This window comes from Nematolebias whitei, chromosome 5, assembly GCF_014905685.2.
Source record: "Nematolebias whitei isolate Nwh7 chromosome 5, NemWhi1, whole genome shotgun sequence".
Lineage (NCBI taxonomy): Eukaryota > Metazoa > Chordata > Actinopteri > Cyprinodontiformes > Rivulidae > Nematolebias > Nematolebias whitei.
Window position 1 is genome coordinate 28,096,513 of NC_056502.1, and position 13,757 is coordinate 28,110,269.

Below are 13,757 nucleotides of genomic sequence, written 5' to 3' on the forward strand. Positions count from 1 at the left end.
GGGGGAGTCATTTCAGCTTTTTCTGCACTGATTATGTAGCTAAATGTTAATATGAGGGTAAATTTAGTCACACTGGTTTTTATTCACCAAAGAGACATTTACATTTGGATCCTGTTTGGCTTTTAATCACAAAATTAGATTAAAAAGAAATTTGAGTTTTTCATTTTTGCTCTCTTTAAGTTTCTAAATAAGGAAACTTTAAATACAATTATTTCCACTAAGGCACATTCCCACATGTCATAATATGGTGGTGGCGCAGAGGTTAGAGAGGTGGGCTTGTGATCCGAAGATCGCCGGTTCACGCCCCGGCCCCGACAACATCAAAATTGTGGGTGGGGTAGGTGAAACACCCACACTTGCCCCCACCCTCATTCGCCCCACTCTGGGCCCATGAGCAAGGCCCTTAACCCCCACCATGTGCTCCCTAAAACAGGTCTCTCTTGAAAATGAGTTCTCGTGGCTCAATGAGACTAACCTGGATAAATAAAGGCTAAATGTAAAAAAAAAAAAAAAAAAAAAAAATAATAATAATATTTTTGCATTTATAGTAATAAGCACTTTATTGGTTTTAAAGCTAATTAAATTTAAACCGTGTGTGGAATTATCACGTCTTACAGCTGATTTTACACAAAAACAAAACACACGTGATGAGACAAATACATTTCTGTTGACCTTTGTTAGCTGACTGTTTTTCAAAGAGTGTTTGTCTGGTGCAAAGGAAACTTAAAATAAGTTCTTAAAGCACTGTACTTGTTCGGTTTTAGAAAATGTATAAGCTGTGGTGGTTTAAAGGTTCTGTGGAGGTGCACCAGTGCATCTTCATCACTTTTTGTCCCCTGTCGCAAAGCAAAGAGAGTAATTGGAAAAAGCTGCATTTTGAGCTTGTTAAGTTGAAAGATACAAGAGATATCGACTTCCATTTTGGTGTGTGGCTACATCAAGGTGTAAGAAAGCTCATCGTTAAAAATCGGATTTCCACATCAAAATCAAAGATGGCCACCACTATTTATTTATGTAAACAAGCCATCCGGATCGTTTAAAAAAAACCTCTGCTTTCTAATTTTATTTTGCATTGTATAGTTATATAGCTAAGTATAATTTCCTCAAAAGATTGTGGGTGGCCCTCTGAGTGGTCAAGGATTAATCTATAGGAGTCAAGGCCACCACATGTCACCCCTTGTCTCCTCCATTTTACCTGGTGGTGGATACAGTTGCTCCCCTTTCTCTCCATGATGTGTCACTCTGTGCTGCCTTAGACAAGAACAAAAAAAGAAAAACTCTGTTATTCTCCACAACTCCTACACTCTTGAATATGTTGCACGAAAAACATGCAGGTTTACTTTCATTCCCTGTTCAATTCCAGTGCAGAAAAGCACTCATCTCAAAAATAAAACAAAATCACTATTCTAGTCCCTCAGCAATGGGAGACATCACTGTACTGCTTTATATGTTTAAGAGAAAAGCAGCACTACAAGGATTTGTCAGAAAGTGTTTTATATGAAGATGTGGAGAACTTTTCGACCCTAATATTAGGAACGTTTGAGTGAAAGTTCTTTTTGGATTCACCTCAGAGAATCAACTTTTCAATCTCAGTTTACAAATTGATTGACTTTATTAGTTGGTTAAGGGTAATTATTTAAATTCACTTTCCTCTATAAACTCCTTGTTTGTATAAAATGACAATACAAAATATTACACTGCTTGTTCAGGGGAGTGGACTGGTACTGCTGCAGAACCTCAGCTGTCTGGGCGTTTTACATTTCCACCAGCTGACATCGCTGAACATCTGTGCTGAGCTCTAATCACCTGCTCTCTGCCTGTAGAAGCAAACTGAGCTCATTGCCTGCAGTTGATCCCAGTTAGGTATTAACAGGTGAAGCTTTAGATAACCTGGAAACACAGAACTGATGTCTCGGAGCAAAAAAGTCAGAACCACCATGGATCTACTGAACCATGCAAATGACAAATGAGCTGACTTTCTGTCAGTATACAAGTTTAAATTTGAGAAAGTTTATTTCACAATTTAAATTTCCAAGAAAAATAATCAAAACACAAGTTCTGTGTCTTTAATCTAAAAGTTAAGCCTGCGTGTGCATTCTTTATCTAAAACTGTAATAAAAAGGCTGGTCTTGTTTATTATGAAGCTTTATCTATAGAAATAAACGATATGCTTTATGATTGGCAGAAGCTTGCATTTGTGAATAAAATTAATTGATCCATCCATTATCTTCTGCTTGTTCCAAAGTCGGATCTCAGGGGCAGCAGCTTGATCAGGGAAGTCCAGACATCTCTTTGCACAGCACCTTGTCCAGGGAACATCCTTGCTAGATGCCTGAACCATCTCAACTGGCTCCTTTCGATGTGGAGGAGCAGTGTTTCTACTCTGAGTCTCTCCTGGCTAACTGAACTTCTCACCCCGTCTAAAGGAGAATCCAGCTACCCTGCGGAGCAAACGCATTTCAACCGACTGTATATACGATCTTGTTCTTTTGGTCACTACCCAAAGTTTGTGACCATAGGTAAAGGGGCCGAGATGGTGTAGGTGCAGGGCAGCTGACTCAAGACCCGAAGGTCCTGGGTTTGATCTCAGGTCATTGAATATCTCATAGTGTCTCTGAGCAGGACACCTAATCCCAAATTGCTCCTCTGGTGCTTACATAGCTGCCCACTGTTCCACCTGGGTGTATCCCAGGTGTGATGGGTTAAATGCAGAGAGCCAATTTCATCTTTGTATAGGAACATACAATGATAACAACACTTTATTTTATTTTATTATATATTAAAAGTAGGAACATAGACTGACCGGTAAACAGAGAGCCTCACCTTACAGCTTAGCTCTTTCTTCACTACAACAAACTGGCACAGAGTCTGCAAAACTGCAGGCACTGTACCAATACGTCTGTCAATCTCAGATGAGGCCAGGACGGAACTCACATTGTTACTCCTGGATCTGAGATTTGACCAACGATCAGACTCATGTCTCCAGTACCCCTGAATAGACCTTACCAGGGAGGCTATGGAGAGTGATGCTCCTAGAAACTTTCCGGTCCCCATTTTTGAAGAGGGTATAAGAGGTCACCATCCCAGGCAGTCGGCCATTCCTGTGGTACTGATCCCAATGTCCATGCAATGTTGAAAAGGCGTGTCAACCAAGACAGTCCCACAACATCCAGAGTCTTAAGGAAATCAGGGTGGATCTCATCCACCCCCAGAGCCCTGCTACTGAGCTTTTTCATTATGTCAGCAACCTCAGCCACTATTATGGACAGACCAACCCCGAAGTCCCCTGACTCAGATTCCTCCATGGAAGATGTGCCGGTGGGACTGAGAAGGTTCGAGAATTATTCCTTCCATCTCATGACAAGATCACCGGTTGAGGTAAACAGCATCCCACATTCACTGAACATAGAGTTAGTAAAGCGCTGCTGTCCCCTCCTTAGCCACCTGATGGTTTGTCAGAATTTCCTTTGAGCCAACCGAGAGTCGTTATCCAAGGCCTCACCAAACTCCTCCCACAGCTGAGCTTTTGCTTCAGCAACAGCCAAGGCTAAGGACAGCTTAGCCCTCCGGTACTCCTGAGCAACCTCTGGAGTCCCACCAGCCAACAAGGACTGATAGGACTCCTTCTTCAGCTTGACAGCCTTCCTAACCCAAGGTGTTCACAACTGAGTTTGTGGATGGCCACCATGAGAAACACCAACAACCTTGCAGCCACAGCTCAAGGCCTCAACAATTGAGGTGCAGAACATGACCACCTCAGACTCAATGTCCCCCACCTCAACTAGGATGCAGTTAAAGCTCTCCCAGAGGTGTGAGTTGAAGACCTTTCTGACGGTTTCTTCTGCCACACATTCCCAGTAAACACTCACTACACATTTGGGTCTACTGGGTCTGTCAGGCATCTTGCCCCACCATCTGACCCAACTCACTACCAGATGGTGATCAGTTGACAGCTCAGCTCCTCTCTTCACTCGAGTGTCCAAACAAATGGCTGCAAATCAGATGACACAACTACAAAGTCTATCATCGATCAACCTAGGGCGCCCTGCTGACAAGTGCACTTATGAACACCCTTATGTTCGAACATGATGTTGGTGATGGACAAACTATGACTAGTACTGGAGTCCAACAACAAAACAGTGCTTGGGTTCAAATTAGCGAGGCCGTTCCTCCCTCACACCTCTTCAGGTCACGCTGTCATTATCCACGTGTACAGTGAAGTCAGTTAAGACACCAAATTGATAGATTGATAAATTAATTAATTATATATTATCAGCCACCTTCATTATTGTGCATTGCTATCTAGAATTTTTTTTTTTTTTTTACTGCATGAATCTGATTTATCTGCTATCATTTTTTGGCTTCTTGTAGCAAATGTTCAGCATGTATTGTGGTTTCACACTTAACTTGTTCATTTATTTTTAAAACTCTTGTAGTCATTTGGCCAGTAGTTTTACGTTTGTATTACTGGTTTATTTTTATTTATTTATTTTGCAACATACATTTTTTAGATGTGAAAAATATGACTTGTTAATTAAGCAACTGTTTCTTTCTGTCATCAGTCCCCAAATACCAGTAAAGCTTAATTTTAAAGCATACTGCCACTTTAGCGCCACCTCAAGCTTCAGTCTGGTAAACAGTTAAAACTATTATAATAATGGCTTTATTTTGTTTAATTTCCACTTATCTGCCTTAAACTATGCCCACAGATATGCCCAAGCCTCCAGAGGAGGATGTTTTTATCCTTCCAGACGAGTACAAGTTTACCCCCAGGACCAAACGGGCTGCGCTGATGAAAACCCAGAACAACCAGAAGCTCAACGTGGAGACTCTGGTGGTCGTGGACAGAAAGATGATGGACAACCACGGCCACGAGAACATCACCACATATGTTCTCACTGTCCTCAACATGGTGAGAGGAATAAATATGAGACCAGCTGAGTGTGTGTGTGGGGGGGGGGGGGGGGCTGCTACCAGCTGGCTGACTCATCTGTGTGTTATCTGAAGTATCTGAATGTAGTCGCTGCAGACAACTGAACTTTAGATGGTTAAGTGATATGTGTTGTCATCATTGCATGTACACACAACAACAAAAGTTGTCCTCTGCGTCTAACCTATCACACACATGAGATGCACACAAGTGGAGCAGCAGGCAGCTATTTCAGTAACTAAGGAGCATTTAGGGGTTAGGTAGCTTGCTCAAGGACACCACAACATCTAGCCATGGTGGAGAGTCGAACCTCTGACTGGTCTGGTCCCAAGACAACAGTCCTACCACTGCCCCACAGTCACCCCCAGATGGACAAACTATAACTAAACACTGCAGATTATTAAAAGGATTATGATACTGTTAATGAATATAGTTGTATTGACAAGTAGTTGCAATAAATTCACTTTTTCTGTCATCTTGGCACTCACAACACTCACTGTGTGCGTTAGCATTTCAGCCTCTACCATCTAATTCAGCTGTGGACATTAAGAGCACTGGGGGGGAAACTAGTTTATGTTCATCTGTCCATCCATTGTCTTTACCCATTTCCATTGAGGGTGACAGGAGCTGATGCCCGGCAGGGTACACCTGAACACATCACCAGTCAGTTCACATTTACACCAAGGAATGGTTTCCATACATCCATTTTCTTTACTCATTTGTTTTGTCCAGGGTCACAGAGGAGCTGTTTATCCCCAGCTGTCTCTGTGAGAGAGGCGGGGGACACCCTGGACAGGTCTCCAGTCTTTCACAGGGATACATGGAGACAAACAAGACAAACAATCATTCACACTCACTCACTAACACCGCAGGGACAGTTTAAACTTAATGAACTTAACATGCAGGTTTTAATGGTCAATGTGTGAAAACCAGACTACATACACTCACAGGGAGAACAAGCATTGAAGGCAGAAAAATACCACAGTTTGGAGTCGAACCAGCAACTTTCTTGCTGCGAGGACTATGACTATGCTGCCAGGCAAGCTGGAAAGCAGTCTGTGATAGTAATTATAATCCTTTGCCATATTGATTTTGTGCACAGATATTTCAATGATAATACATCTTACTTTTTTTTTTCATTCAACCTTTATTTATACAGTTTAATCCCATTGAGCCTCAGGCACTCATTTACACGAGAGACCTGATTTACTGATGACAACAGTGGACAAAAAAGAGAACAATAGACTATCATAAAGAATGCGTACAAACTGAGAATAACAAATTAAAATAAAATGGTATTTAAAAGAAAATGTAGCAAAAAACAGCTACTGTAGGTTGAAAGGTGGTGTAGAAAACTAAAAACAAGAACATGGCTGCATTGGTTTTTCCCAGGAACTTAGCAGATGTTTAAAGCCACTTAGAGAGGTCAAGGTTGAGAGCTTCAGATCTTTTTGCAAGATATTCCAGGAAAGAGGAGTGGAGTAGGAGAAGTCCCTTTGTTCAGGCTGCACTGAGGGAACACTGCAGGTAATAATGTCCTGAGAGCGCACGCTGTAGCTGCACTCACGCAGTGACATGTAGGAGGAGATGTATCAAGGCAGCAGACCAAGAAGTGATTTAAAGATGAAAATGTACCAGAGAGAGAGTCTGTGTGAAGTTAATGATGTCCAGTGAACCAGGTGCAGTGATAGATACAATAGTTAAAGCCAGTTATGAATCTTTGTGCACCATGATAGACAGAGTCCAACATCTGCAACGTGCTTGTAGGAGCGTTCATGTAAATAATGTCACCGTAGTTAATGGAGGGAAGGAAAGTCACAGTTACAAGGTGTTTCCATTTCTGAACAAAGAAACCCAATTTCACTTTCAGTTTCCTTACTGGAGCAATTGTGATACATTGTGCAGCTTTAATTTTAATTTTTTTTGTGAGTATCTCATGTATATCAGAGTTTGTTGTCCTTAATTTCCTGATTCTCTCTAAAAACCAGAAGATAGTAAATGTAGCATGTGTGCTGCACTGTTCTGTTCTATATTCTGCTCAAGCGGCCGTAAAGGTTGCTCATCATTTCTTCCCAAAAGTCTTTTCCTTCTTTTAGGATGCAATGCTATGGTTGCATTGGTTGCTAATTTAATTAATAAACATCCCATCATGTTCAATTTATGCCCTTAGTATGAAATGTTATGAGCTTATAATGTTGCTAGGAATACTGTTTTGGCACAAACGCTCCGTGAATTGAGCACATTATTCTATAAATCTACTGTGATCAAGTTAAATTTAAAATTTTGTTTTTCTGAAAAGAAGAGGAAGCTTTGTGTTGCTTTAGAACATTATAAGATGGCAAAAATAACCTGAATTAATCAGCCTCAGGTGTTGCCAAGAAAATCAAGTTAAGGCTTGTGAGAATCTTGAGTCTTTAAATAAAAACAAATACAGTTATTCATTAAAAAATATCTGTCAAAGAGGTTAATTGTAGTATAAACAGGAGGATATTTGTTTAATTGTCAGTAATCTTTTAATAATTGCATAGTTCAGGTCTGCATCTTTTCTTGATATAGCCTAAAACTCAAAATGTTTGGAACTATTTCCAATAAAATAAAGAGCTTTACAGGTTGAGTCGTGAGCCAACAATGGTTTGCTTTCTTTTTTAAGCCTTTTATTTCAAGATTCCTTTCAAGTGTTGTTGGACAGAACATAACATCAGCTTCAGTTTATTTAAGATGTGCCATAGCCCAGGGTTTTGTAAGCTGATATGCACGTCTTTTAGATTAAGCCTGAAAACACAGGTTGCGATCATAAAGCGCTCGTCTGCAAACATGAAACTGATATGTGAGTGAGATCACGGGTGAAGTTCCTGCTCCCCTCAGATCATCTGAGAGCAAATTCTGTCACGCTCGTTTGGCTACTTAATGATGGACTGACAAATCCAAAGATAATCTGTCTAGTTTGAAAACAGAGCGCCTTCTAGTGAGAAGCCCAGTTAGAAATATCTCTGCTCAGTGCTGAGGAGTCGCATAAATACAATCTGGGGTTTCACAGAAAAAAAACTAATCCTTAACACCACCTGCCAGCTCTCCAGAAAGGTGTTTGTTGAGATTGTAATTAAATAAAGATATCTAGTATTTGCTTAGATTTATGTTTTCCCCAGGGCAAAGTAAAAGACATTCAAACAGGACATTTCTTACTTATTAATCTAAAAACCCATAATATATGTTGTGTACTCCAACACACTGAAGCTCCATGGAAACTGCTTCCTCTATGTGACAAAAAAACAAAAACATAGTGACTCATGGGAGCTCTTTAGATCAGAGCAGAATGTGCAAATCTGACACCCTGTCAAACATTGTGCATTTAACCTAAAACACAAAGCTTTGATGCCCTCTTTGACCTCAGAGCTTTTTATTTATTTTTTTTAATGGCAACCATGTTTCACATGTGCCAATGCAGAGTAAGCCCAAACATGAGGAACATAAGGAATGAATGGGAGTATAAGAGGAGAAAAACCGTTCTGTGAGTGGCACCTGATGTGTTCACAAGGCCTGAGAGACAGAGAGATGGCAAACATGAACAAAAGATCCCGAGTCGCTCCTGAGAACATGAACTGCTGAGACTTATCAGATGTCGAGACAAGGAGCTGAAGTGGAAACAGCAGTTGTGGTTGTCAGGCCTTAGTCATACCATCAAAAGAGCTTTGTGAGTTATTTCCATAAAACTGTCAAGGTGTGTTGTAATTTTTACTTGGAAATGTCGTCCATCTTGTGAGCTGGAAAACTTAAAAAGTACATAACATGCTAACTTCCATTTTGGTGTGTAGCTGCATCTAAGTGTATGAAAGGTCACTATAAAAAATTGAGTTGTTGCGTCAAAATCCAAGACCTATCATTTGAGAAAACTGTGTTTTCTGACTGAAGATAGATTTTATACTTGGATTGTTGAGCATGGACTTTTGGTGTGCTTTCTAGTTTTTATATTGCTTAAAAGTATAGTTTCCTCAAATGATTGGGGTGGCCCAGATTAATCTCTGGTGGCCAAGGCCACCATTGCCCCCCTCCTGGCTCTTCCATTGCACATGGTGGTGGATAAAATTGATCCGTCTGATGACCAGGTTCTGTCACTCTGCGCTGCCTCGGACAAGAAAGAAAAAAAAAAGCTACCTCTGTTCTTCTCCACAGTGTAACTCCAACACATTTAAATATCTTACACCAAAAACATTAAGGTTTATTTACATCCCCTGTTTAATTTCAGTCCAGAAAAATGCTTATTTTGAAAACTGCAAACATTCACTGTTCAAATCCCTCAGAGACGGGACATCTGCATATCGCTTGTTTTATGTAGAACATTACAAACATTAAGTGTTAATGTAGTCCTAGTTGTAGATAAGTAAAAAGTATTTCCATGTATCAGTAAGATTCAATATTTGTGTTTTTTCTGTAGGTTTCCAGCCTGTTCAAAGATGGAACAATAGGAGGGAACATCAACATAGCCATCGTGGGTCTTGTCCTTCTGGATGAAGAGCAGGTGAGAAGCTCGATGTCAGGGGAAATCCTCAAACGTGCCCAGAAAAAAACAGCACAGTAACAACATGTCCTCCATGGAACCTCAAAAACACAGAATATTTCAAATAGATTCAGTATTCCCAGAAATCTCTGCAGTTTTTATTATTTGTCCTAACTTCTGAAGACTTCTAAAGGCTTTCATTAGAAACTTTATGGTTCTTCTGAACTTTATCTGAAGAACGATATTTTTTAGAGTTCAATAGTTAGAAAGGAAAAACAACAGAAGCCATAAAAACAGAAGCAATTTTATCAGAATTATGATGACAGTGATGGTTAAAAATTTGGACACTGTAACTGTAGACTTTATATACTGTATGTCAACACTAACATGTTGCACTCTTTGACACTTACACAATTATATGTTCCCACAATAATAAATGATTTATTTAAATGTTCCTGTCCTGTGTTCAAGGTTATACACTAATCTTACATGCAAAGAAAAACTTGAATGTGAAATGAGAAAGAAAGTGGGGTTTTAGAAGCAGTGAAAGCTCCAGCAGGTGAACTGAGCAGTCAAAGCAGAGGAATCAATGTCTTTTTTTTTGTTTGTTTTGTTTTTGTCCCGGAGTGAGGAGGGGGAATTGGAAATACCCTCCATCCGTCCATTCGTCCACCCGTCTGTCCATGTATGCATGTTTTAAGCATGATAACTTGACAAGTAAGTGCGGTACCAACTTCCATCTAGGTGTGTGGCTACATCTAAGCATAAAAAATATCCTTATCCACTGCTGTATTTGGTTGCCATGTCAAAATCCAACATGGCCATCCCCATATATGTGAAACCCAACCATCTCAATCATTTGATGAAATTATGCTATCTAGTTTTTATTTTGCATAAAAGTATAGTTTACTCAAATAATTGGAGGGGCTGTAGAGGTGGCCAAATATTAAACTATGGTGGCCAGTCCATCAGTGGCCACCTGCAACTGACACTAAGTAAAGATAAAGAAAAGAAAATAGAAAGTGTTAAAAGCCACCACTGGCCACCTCCTGGCTGTGCCATTGTGCCTGGTTGTGGATAAACTTGCTCCCTCCACTCATCAGGATCTGTCACTCTGCGTTGCCTCTGACAAGAAAAATAATTAATAAATGTCTTCTTATTCACTGTAACTCCTACTCGAATATTTTACACCAAAAACATTGTTTACTTGAAATCCCTGTTCAGTTCCAGTCCAGAAAAACTTAGAAACTCATCTAAACACCCCCCACCCCCACCCCACCCCCACCCACACACACACACACACACCACCACCACCCCCAAATATTCATTTGAATTCCCTCATAGATGGGGGGGGGACGACAAGGCATATTGCTTGTTTTATAAGAAAAGACAACACCACTTTCTTGGACATTTTTGATCAAGCAGGGATCCAGAATGTGCACAAAATTCTGGTATCTTTAGCTCTAAAAGACAACGTCTCTCCATCCGTCTCTGTTTTACCTCACAGGATGGTTTGGTGATCAACCATCACGCTGATCACACCCTGAACAGCTTCTGCCGTTGGCAGTCAACTCTGGGGGGCAGAGAGGGCCGACACCATGACCACGCCATCCTCCTGACAGGACTCGACATCTGCTCCTGGAAAAACGAACCCTGTGATACCCTGGGTAAGACTCCTACTCTGTGCAGTGCTCACAAATCTGAGGATATTTTGTAACACCAAGTACCTGAAATTCAGAAACCAAGTAAAAAAAAAATCCTACTGGGAGACTGATCCAGTTCAGGACAGATCCTGAGGTAATAAGAAGTGAAAACATTCCAACATAAGGCATACATTTTCATGGTACACTTCAAAAACTATCACTGTTTCATAGTATTGCAGATTTTTCTTGTTAGTTGCAATGAATTTTAGAAAACTAAAACAGAAGGACCTTTTCTTGGTTGAAGAAATGCTTCAAAAACAGATTTTGAATAGAAGCATGCTGAGAAGTCTGACAGGCTGGAGAGAAGCTGTTCACAGACTGCTGACATTCACTGTCTGGATGCATAATTTTCTCAAACATCATGGTTAAACAAATGTAAATGTAAATGACATCACATTATCCAGCCTACTGTTTTAAATCTGCTTTGACATCGTCTGAGATAAACTCCTTTTCTCTCCCACACCAGGAGTGAGTTTGAATGCCCCCAGCTGAACCAGATGTTAAACAATCTGCAGGTTTCCTTTTCCAGTGGGCTCACCAATGTTTTTCTAAAGTCTTGTAGAATAATGGGAAGTTTAACATCAGATGTAAAGCAGTGAAAATCATTATCTGGGGAGCATATCTCTAATAAGATGTGAAATGTTTACAAGATAAGAAACATGCTAAAGCAATGATCTTAAACTCACATAGGAAATAGAATATCAGAATAAGACCTCAAATACATAAAAACAACTTATAACACAGTGAACATCCATCCATCCATTTTCTTTACCCGCTTATTCCATTTTTGGGTCACGGGGGTCGCCGGTGCCCATGTCCAGCAATCACTGTGCGAGGGGCGGGGTACACCCTGGACAGGTCGCAAGTCCATCACAGGGCCACATAGAGACAAATGAGACAAACAACCATTCACTCTCTCACTCACACCTAGGGACAATTTAGAGTTACCAATCAGCCTAACATGCATGTTTTTGGTCTGTGGGAGGAAACCGGAGCACCCGGAGAAAACCCACTCATGCACAGAGAGAACATGCAAACTCCTCCCAGAAAGGCCCCTGGACCGGGGTTTGAACCAAGGACCTGCTCGCTGAGAGGCAGCAGCTCTACCACTTGCGCCACTGTGCTGCCCACACAGTGAACAGCATTTTTTATTTTTTTTTACTAAATCCTAGGACTAAAAAATACTGCTGTGTTTTGCTGGTTTCCAATAAATATTGTTGTCTGTTTTAAATTAAATAGTCCTATCCTTGTATTTGATAAGCAGTAAAGGGTCAGCAGTTTTACTAGCAGAAACAGACTAAAAATAAAAATTTAAAAATAAAAAAATGTGTTTCCATTTCCATGCAGCTTTTTTTTAAATAACATAAAAGGTTGTGCTGTTTTGATGCTAAATATGCTACAGATTTCATCAATGATTAAAAAAACCTTTGTCATAAAGACAAATCTACCTTGCTGATTTTTCCCACTTTCAAAGCAGCCCAACATCTCACTGTAAAAAAAAAAAGTTAGCTTCCATACAAGCAAAACAAAGAAAACTTCTGACAGTATTTTTGAAAGATGGTGTGAATTTCATGGATCCATCCATTATCTTTATCCATAATTGGTGAGAGTAGGAAGCAGGTGGAAGAGAGCCTGGAGAGGTAGAGGCATTGTTCCACAATCCTGGCCCTGGAAGGACACTATCCTGGATGTTTGAGATGGTTCTCTGTTCCAACACACCTGGTATGAATGAATGAGTGATTAACAAGCTTCAACAGAAAAACAAACAAAACAACAAAAACATGTGTAGTAGGTGGAGTAGGAAGGTGTAGATCTAGTAGGACACAGTGGCACACCAGGACCAGAATGAAGTCCACTGGGTGGATGTATACCCTGAAGAGAAGAACAATAAAAGCTAGTAGAAGTGAAAAAAATGTGAATGAGTAAGAAACAGGCATGACAGTGAAGCTGCAGGGAGTAAAGGTATTGATGAGTGTATCTGGAGTCAACCATTCAGAGCAATGGGAGTGGAGTGAAGATGGAGCTGAGTTGTAAGGCAAAGCTCTCTGTTTACTGGTCGGTCTACGTTCCTACCCTCACCCTTGGCCACGAGCTCTGGGTAGTGACTGAAAGAATGAGATTGTGGATACAGGCGGTTGCAATTAGTTTCCTCTACAGGGTAGCTAGACTCTCCATTAGAGATAGGGTGAGAAGTTCAGTTATCCGGGAGAGACTCGGAGTAGAACCACTGCTCTTCCACATGGAGAGGAGTTGAGGTGGTTCAGGCATATGGATGCTTCCTGCACAAGGATGCTTCCTGGGTGCCTCCCTAGGTAGGTGCTTCGGGCTTGTCCGACTGGCAGAAGACCCCTGAGAAGACCCAGGACACTAGAGAGACTATATGTCTCTCGGTTGGCCTGGGAATGCTTTGGAGTCCTCCCAGAAGAGCTGGAAGAGGTGGATGTGGAAAGGGCCTCCGAACAGTCTCCCTGCTCAAGCTGCTGCCCCCGTGTCTCAACTTCAGAACAAGCAGAAGATAATGGATGGATGGATGGATGGATGGATGGATGGATGGATGGATGGATGGATGGATGGATGGATGGATGGATGGATGGATGGATGGTGTATGATGTATGTATGATGGATGGAT

General features: G+C 40.9%; 1 protein-coding gene across 2 annotated transcripts in view; it reads left to right on the forward strand.

Moving 5' to 3' along the window:
* The window catches only part of LOC119410172 (A disintegrin and metalloproteinase with thrombospondin motifs 16), a 104,902-nt gene that overhangs the window by 30,395 nt on the left and 60,750 nt on the right, over positions 1-13,757 (forward strand). For both annotated transcript variants that reach the window (XM_037677084.1, XM_037677083.1), the window contains 3 exons: positions 4,710-4,912; positions 9,363-9,446; positions 10,933-11,092. In XM_037677084.1, coding sequence (XP_037533012.1) covers positions 4,710-4,912; positions 9,363-9,446; positions 10,933-11,092 — 447 coding nt within the window. The remainder of the gene's footprint in view (positions 1-4,709; positions 4,913-9,362; positions 9,447-10,932; positions 11,093-13,757) is intronic.